This window comes from Rhyacophila brunnea, unplaced genomic scaffold (assembly GCF_057557595.1).
Source record: "Rhyacophila brunnea isolate RB1 unplaced genomic scaffold, BYU_Rbru_1.0 scaffold_19, whole genome shotgun sequence".
In the NCBI taxonomy this organism is placed as follows: Eukaryota; Metazoa; Arthropoda; class Insecta; order Trichoptera; family Rhyacophilidae; genus Rhyacophila; species Rhyacophila brunnea.
The window spans coordinates 3,624,358-3,633,378 of record NW_028232848.1 but is presented as its reverse complement, the minus strand read 5'-3'; the positions used below and the strand labels follow the sequence as shown (position 1 = coordinate 3,633,378).

The following is a 9,021-nucleotide window of genomic DNA, read 5'->3' as shown; positions in this document are numbered from 1 at the left end:
TAATTAAGTTATTTCTTTACAAGTAAACATTAAATTTTAAATAACTGTTTTGCTATTGAGTCCTCGAAGATAATCGCTTAGTAAGAAACCTTCATTTGTCTCGCTCGGTTCCCTCCTGCACTCTTCCTTGTAGTTTGCCTAAATTGTCGAAACTTATTTACTATGTGGTACTGTTATAAATTATTGTATTTCGATACCATTGTGTTCAGTAGAAAAGGTTGGTAGAATAGATGATCATTTTGTTTTGTAATTAATAATTTCTTTTTTGGTTTACTAATTATTATGTGCCATACATTTTCTTTCTATATTGAGTGCGCTAAGCCAAAATTGCTAAAATGAACTATCCACGGAAGTTAGTATAGTCAGAATGTCATCTTCAGGCTCTTAAAAGTGTGTCACAAAGAGTTAAAAATTAATCCATGACGACATTACAACTCTTGTTTGGCAGGGTAATTTGTGAAACCAATAAAGTTCTTTTTTCAAACTGCTCCAATTGTCTCAAAGGGCGTGTTTACACGGGTTTAATACTAATCATTAGCACTCGCTATTCGCATTAATACCGACACGTCGTAACAGGCCAAATACAAATGCTTATTAGTAATTTGGCCTGTTTCTTGGCGGTATTAGTGCAAGTATGATTGGCAGTAAGCCTGTGTAAGCAAGCTTTAACACGTAGTCCACCTGTTCATTAAAGATATCGACAATAGATAATAATAATAATTGTAACTTCATCGCGGAATGACACTTGCTGATGCGCTTTTGGGATACTGAAAAAGACATTCTAAATAACCTAAAGCGTTTCTCAATTAATTTCAATCGTTAATATCGGATCACATAAGAGGAGCCCTTAAATATTTTTTTCTTGCTACAGATTTCTTGTTAAAAATTCTGATTGTTTAAGAAAAAGTGCTCCACAGCTCAGATCAACAATTGTAACTTACGAGACAGTCAAATTATTTATCTCTCGCTTTAAAAATGTGTTGCCTTAGTTAATATTGTGAATGTGTCAGCAACATTGTTTGTTAATTGCAATCTATGATCCAGAAAATATAGCATTATATATATATATATAACGTTAGCTGTATTTCGAATATTTAAATACCTCCTGACTCACCGAATTTCTGGTTGCAAAAATAGCACTGATTGGTGATTACCCATATCTTCACATATAATATTAAATTTTCGTGACTGTAATGGTCAACTTTTAATACAATCAATAATATCATCGACCACTTTGTCTGGCACAGATTTAGATGTGATTGAAATATTTTCAGGTATTTTTTTCAATCCGTTTATTAAAATCATCGTGGAAACCTTAATTATACCTTGCAGAACCCCATTTTGCAAATGTCGGTCTCTATAAATAAGTCATTTTCCCTCTTTTGTCTTAGCAAACCTCGATATTATTTGGATAGTAATTTATTGAGTCAATATTATTTTCTTCTAGTGGAATTAAATCTGTGACAAGAACAAGTAAACTTCAAATACTTACACAAATTTCCAATTATAAATATGCCTTATTCAGGATTCAAGTCATAATCAGGGTTATTTAAATTTTTCATAATATGTGTATGTGTAATATTTGACTACCTATGTATGTATTTGTTTGTAAATTTTAGCTGTATTAACAAATAGTGAATTTTCATTCAGGTAACACTGTTTCAAAGCACGTTTATCTTGGATTTTGTTTCAATGCAGTCGGCCTAAGTGTACGCATATAATGTATTAGGTTCCGGTAGAGTTGGGTATTTCCCTAGAAAATCTCGATCTCGAGATTCGTGATTTCCCGAAATGATGAAATTTTGAATTCTCGATATTCGGGATTTCCAAAGAAAAAGAAATTAAGAATTCTCGAGTATTCCCGAGATGAGATATCGGGAAATTTAAAAAAAACCTGTAAAAATCCTAAAATCAGTATAAAAACAGACAAATTCCCCAAAACATATGATTTTTTTTGTTTACCTAAGAAGACAAACAAAATAGTAGTAGGAAAACAAAAATAATTCAAAACATTACTTATTAAAATAGAATTTCAAAAAACACAGACTGACACAAAATTACCTGATGTTGCAAAAATTGCGCTCATTTTGAGTCGACGTTGGCTTAATTGCGTTTAATGCCCCGATCAGTCTTTGAACGTTTTGTGTTTTCTGTACACTTTTTTGGTGGGATTTGTGAGAATTCCCGTTGGGACGTTCCCGAAACCCAACTCTAGGTTCCGGGCTTGAATTCCATAATGTGATCTTGGGATCGAAGATGGATGAAAGTATGTATTCCTTAAAAATAAATGCGAACGAATAGGTTATTCTAACAAACAACTGGTAATACAACCATAAAATTATGTATTGTGAATTTATATTGTACATTTTTTATAAATTCGTCAATTAAAAAAATATTTAATTAAACTAGCAAAAACTGAAATTTTAAATAATATGGTACCGTTTTCAATAGAATAAATGATTAATATGTCCACTCGTATACATCTCGGATGTAACAAGGAAACATTTGTTGACATTTTAGTTTATGATTTTCCCCATACATTTATTCACTTTTATAACGAGCTACTTATCGGATATACAGAGCTCAAATAAAGTCAAGAATTTTCTTAAAACTGTTAATGTGTCGATCGTTTAAAAACATTTCCACCCTAAGCAATAAATTCTGAAATCTGACCGGACAGGATGCCGCCGGTATCGGAATACGTTTATGACACTAGTTAAGTGTCTAAGTACCTACCTAATTGGTGTTTTCGCTGACAAGATTGAAAAAGTATCGATGCGTATGGTTGAAATTTCATGTAAAATATCCAAGGTTTGTGAAGTCAGTAGGTACTTACCAGCGTTCATTACAATAAATAACTTCTTTTGTAGTTTATGAATGCCATGCTTGTTTGGCCGGAAAATTCTAATTGTGTATTTTTTTGTTTGAATTGCGACTTTTTGTGTTATGTGACCACTCATTTAAAAATACCTATTCTCTGATATAATGAGTAACGCAAATTCAGTCGGTCCCATCTTCCTCGTAATAACCAAGTTCGACTGTACTAAGTTGAGCCTAACTAGCGACTCTGCATTACGTCTTAGGGTTAGTTAATTCATTTCTTTGAATCGAAATCCAAGATAGAGTATCTGTTGATACAACCGTGTTTTCAATATGTTAAGCTTCATTCAATATTCTAATTTATTTATATGAATCGTGATTAATTGTGCCTTCTACGATAAAAAAAAGTGTGAAGTGATTATCTGTAAAATACCGGAAGACGGTGCGTTATTTTGTAATGATATTACGTAACGGGACTTATTTTAAAAAAACTTTGAAGCTTCGTAGAAAGAAATCATTAAATAACTAATCCTTTTTTTGTAAATTAACTACCTACTTACATAATTGTATCAATATCGTATAGTTTCTTAATATGTATGTTAATAAAATACTGTTTTTTTTCATTACAAAAAACGCACTGACTGTAGATATTATAATAATATGTAATGTTTATCTCATGATTGATTAGGAATATAAAATTAATAATATGTAACTACATAATTCAATAAACATACAAAACTTCCATATTGTCTGTAAGTCGCATTGTTTATTAAATTATTTCTATATACAATGAATGTCTTGTATTATTTGCTTCCTTCTCTCACGAGACAAAAACTTGGCAAAGCATATTGTGCGATTTATATTCTACATCTGCGCATCTATTCTATACAGAAGACTGCTATTCGCAGCTATCGAGGGTGGTGTTTCATATGTTTGTATCGAAGTATTATAATTATTACAATAAGTTAGCCATCTAAACAGTCAAAACCGTCTATCTCGCTCTAAAATTTAGCTCACCGAGAGAGGTGCTGTTTAAACATAGCACATATTGTAATAATTACAACTACCTTATTGTAATTGTTACAATAAGTGCTAAAACTTCGATACAAAACTACCCTCGATAGCAGTCTTGTGTATAGAATAGATGATGCGACTAATAATATGGAATTTAAAAAAGATTCTGAGATTCTAAGATTCTGTAGTTTGATGAACAAAATTTTTGAAACTTGCAAAACTGACATAAACACAGATAATTTGGTATTAGAATTAACAGAGTTTTATTAGTACATATTCTACGATTATTATAATACACACATGACCGGTAAAAAGTAAATATTTATTTGTAGTGACCTATTTTTAGCTCTTGGTCAAAAAAAATTTTATTGGTGAATTTCATAAAGTCAGTCGAGCATGGCGGAAGGCGTGAGATTAGATGATGGAATGAGGGAAGTGTCGTGACCTTGTAGTTGCCAATACTGGGGCGTGACATGGTGAAGTAAGTAAGTAATGTGGATTAGAGATGGGAAAACTGGTCGATTTTGAAGACTAAGTATACTTACTACCAGTATAAAAAAAAATACTTACATTTGGAATACTATATAGATCGTTTGGCGTGCGTATGCGACAAAAGTTTCATACTCAACTGAAACTAAAACCAACTCCATATTATTAGTATTTTAAAATACGTATCGGCTCAAGGAACTCAGACGGTGTGTCGGCTTCAATATAATCGCGAAAAATACACTGAGCTCCGCTTGTCGAAAAGTCCCATTTATTATAAAATTTAAAATTTATGAGTTGTTTTTCTGTTAGGTTACAATATTGTTAATAAAAATGAATTAACATTTTTATTTTCAATTTTAAATTTGTTTTGAGCGGTATATAACAAGCCTAAGCCTGTGCGTCATCTCACCACTGCTGCGACACAAAATTTATGACCTATTATTATTCATACATTCGAACGCAATAGACTAATAAATTAAAATATACCTACATTCAAGTGCTATTTCGTTCATGCGCAATTAATTTCAATAGTGTTGAAAGTCTACCAAGTGGCGAGTGCACAGAACAGCGACTCGCGATGATATCATCACAAGTTTTTTGGAATAAGTTTATTGGGCCACAAATACTTAGTATGGGTAGTTTCATCTGAAAATTGAGTACACAAACTGGTGACAGTATTTTCAACTCACCTCTAATGTGGATGAACTCGAGCTGAACATGGACTCTATACGATTTTCGTTTGTATCGTTTGTTTGTGGGCATCTCCATTAGCGCAGTGAAAGAATCTGGTAATAGTCTACGCTAGTCGTGGGTCGCAGGTTCTACTCACGTGTTGTTTATGGCGCCCAACATTCATTTCTCAAGGTGGGTATAATGCAAATTTTTATTTTATAATTTTTTAATCTTGATACATATGGACAAGGTTTATTTTACACCAGTTTTTTTAATCTACAGTAAAGATTATCTTCATTGTAACAGTCGATAGCGTCATCTTATTCCTCGGCTGGAATCAGAAACAAAATGTATTCAGTCAAAGAGTTGGACTATAATATAGAAGTAGTATTTACACATTATTTCAGGCGTCTAATTACAAAAAGCGACAAGTCCACAATTCAATATTTTCGGGAAACAACGTTTTTGTTTCAAGCTTCAATTATTTGTTTTAACGTGAGATTATTTTTTCCGTTGTATTATATGTCGAAATTAGAACCAAATGTCAATTTGTTTCAGCCGATAAACTCTTAAATATAATAAATATAGGCAAAATAAAATTGGACATGGCGCAACTTGTACCTCACTTTTTAATTTATGCCGCATAAGGCACATATTTCCATGGCACTGTCATGAGTTTACCAGATGCTACAGCATGGGATACGCCATTTTCAATATTGAATGTTCCCTTATTGGTTGACTTAAACACGCGCGAAATCAACCAAGCTTTAAATAATATGAAACACGGACTTGGCGCTTTTTGTAATAAATCAAGACTTAAAATATATTTTTTCGTAGGGTTATGTCGCGTTTTGGAATTTATAGATCAATACATATTGTGTAAAATTATACAAAGAAAACGTGCGTATTTTTTTCTCAATTTTGACCAAATGTGGACTTATCGCTTTTTAGAATTAGACGCCTCATTTATACTATGACTTTATTTTGAATGTACAGTCGAACTTGGTTATTACGATCACGGAAATAACGAGATCTTCGTAGATGTAACTAGGAAACATTCGTTGACATTTTAGTTTATGATTTTCTCCATACATTTATTCACTTTTATAACGAGCTCCTTCTCGGGTATACCGAGTAAAACTGTTAATGTGTTGATCATTTAAAAACAACATTTTCGACCCTAAGCAATAAAATCCGACCGGGCAGTTAACTAGACCTATGCCGCCAGGATCGGATTACGTTTATGACACTAGTCAAGTGTCTAAGACAACATTGAAAAAGTATCCAAGCATATGGTTGAAATATTGTATGTAAAAAATCCAAGCTTTGTGAAGTCAGTAGGTTCCTACCAGCGTCGGCGACTTAGTACTTCATTACAATAAACAACTTCTTTTGTAGTTTATGAATGCCATGCTTGTTTCGGGGATTTTTACGATGGTTTTCAGATTTTTTATGTTCTATGCTTAAATAGAATGTGGCGCGAAAAATGATAATGATATAACGAGTAATGCTTATAACGAGCAAATTCAGTCGGTCCCATCCCTGGTAATAACCAAGTTCGACTAATGTAGGATTGTTAAGTTGATAAATATTTACATTGCTATGTTGGCATTTTTGATTTCTTAATTCAAAATGTCATTTTTTTATATTCATCGTTTACTTACTCGCGTACAGTTATATACCTCGTTTACAGGTGCATGAATTTACTGCTGACAGTAGGTACGTATTATCAAGGCCATAACAAGAAAATGAGCGTGTAAACATATACTATCCTGCAATTGCAAGATTGCGTGCATGAATCAAAAAAGTTCGGAAGCTTCTGAATTTTCAAACGACAGTTGGGATTTGTTCTATGCGCCTGCGCAGTAGAACGATAGTAGCGAACCTGCCGGTAAAAAAGCAAACTACACCGCGCAGACTCATTTTGAGGTTAACCGATTTTCACAACCTGTCAAATAGTATTATAAAATGACAACATCGCGTCTCGCTTACTGTTGAAGAATGAGATTTATGAGACAGTCAGCATTTTTACGGTTATAATCGCGATAGTTTAAAATACACACTATTGCTGCAAGTAAATCCATGCATGTTTACAGGCGCTATGATGGCGTTAATGTCAAATACGTTTCTTTATAAAATGTTCTATATTTAACATGGCTTTATTTGTTACAGGTTCAATTAATTACCTGCTTGATTTCTTTGCACTGCATACACTTACACTCTAATAAAATTGATTAGGTACATGAAATTGTAGAATACACATTTGATTTCATATTTATGTTTTATGTGTATTATGTAATTAACAAAATTTGTAATTGTTACCTGAAATGCTAATTATTGTGGCCGTGTCATCGTGCTGTTTCGCATTGTAGGTTTTTTCCTCGAGTGACTCATCATCGAAATCAAATGCATCGCCGATATCCCGCGTCGCCGGACCAGTAACTGTGAGATTACCTCCTCCATCGGCTCTCGGCATAACTCCTTCGAACACAACAGTATCCGTTCCGGCGAACGGCAACGTCTCCATCTTGGGCTTCTCACCTAATGCCAAAACTGTGAATGGAGTTTCGGGTTTCTTATCCATGGGGACTTGAGTACAAGGTGTGAAGCCCATAGAGTTAATAGATTCTTTCGATTGTGTACAGTCCAGCTGTCCCGGTTTAGGTTCGTACATGTTTACCAACTCTTCCAAGCGTTCGCACGGTATGTTTTTATGTCTCATGAGGCCTTGTTTATATGCCTGAATCGTGCATGTAGCTTCGTCTTTTTCAGGCTTGAAATTGTCAGGGAAAGGTGCGATTTTCTTTTGCGCTGTCAGAAAGTCTGACATTACCGTACACGGGATAGGGAAGGTGTCACTTGTTTTTTCTGCGGCTTCTTTTACCTGATATGAATGAACAGGTACAGGTGTGGTGATAGTGATTGAACATCCTTTCACTGTGGGAGGTAATACTATTTTTTTTGGTGTATTACTCGGTGGAGTTCCCTTTTTTATAGCTTCTTCTCGTGCTTGAATTTCAAGTTCTCTTAGTTTATTTTGTGCGATTCTTTCATATCGATTGATAGCATCAGCTATTCCTCCGATTTTCTCCATGAACCTATCAAACTTTATGCCTTTGCTGAAAGTCGTGTCGGGATAAGTTATACGATCTTTACTTAAGCCGCTTCCCATCCCCGACAATCCTTTAGAAGTCGGGTATGAGGGCACATTGGAAATTTGCGGTGTGTTCGGTTCATATGTTCCCGCATTTACAACGATTACTACGCCGCACAAAATTAGTAAACACAATTTAAACATTTTTAGAACTTAAATATTTACTTACTACCATTCAAGTTCCTCAATAACAAAAGACTGATTTGAAATTGTCAACACTTATATATATTCATTTTATGATTATTGAATTATGTTTATGTTATAGGTTTTAATTTTAGTTTCATATTAAAATAACGTCTAAGGTGAAATGTCAAAATGATAGTGACAAAAAAAATTGCTTTATCTTATCATGGAAGTAATGTCTCGAATATCTTCATTTTATATTAATTGTGACGTTTGATTATTTCTTTTTAATGCCGTCCCCAATTTCATTTTGTCACACGGCTTAAACGTCGACCTATAGTGTCGTGGGTCCCAGGTTCGAATCTTGGGTCTGGCAAGTACACATACTGTTTTTCAATTTGTGTATGAGTCAAAGTATGGACCTAATAAGTTGAGAGAGTGGCTGACATCCACTTCTCGTAAAAACAAAATCTGTTAATGCAAACCTCCACTCTGTGGAGGCCTATACGATCCTATTAGGATGGAACATGGTCGGAAAAAAAAAGAAAAAATTAACGTCGCAATTTGCACTCCCCCAAAATAAATCATACTGGAATAATCTTATAAAATTGTGATACAAACGTAGTAAAAAACAAAACATGACAAAACAGAACATGACAAAACAGAACATGACAAAACAGAACAGTGACAAAATAGAACAGCCAGGGGAAAAATGAAACATTAATTTTTGTGGAATCTATTTAGGTTAG

General features: G+C 33.7%; 1 protein-coding gene across 1 annotated transcript; it reads right to left on the bottom strand.

The window, feature by feature from the left end:
* Window positions 1-5,203: 5,203 nt before the first annotated feature.
* LOC147072653 (uncharacterized) lies at window positions 5,204-8,349 on the bottom strand. Its single transcript, XM_085946137.1, has 2 exons — window positions 7,318-8,349; window positions 5,204-5,326 (listed from the first exon to the last, which is right to left on the bottom strand). The coding sequence occupies exons 1-2, from the start codon at window positions 8,291-8,293 to the stop codon at window positions 5,316-5,318; spliced, it is 987 nt and encodes a 328-aa protein (XP_085802263.1). The 5' UTR covers window positions 8,294-8,349; the 3' UTR covers window positions 5,204-5,315.
* Between the last annotated feature and the right edge of the window lie 672 nt (window positions 8,350-9,021).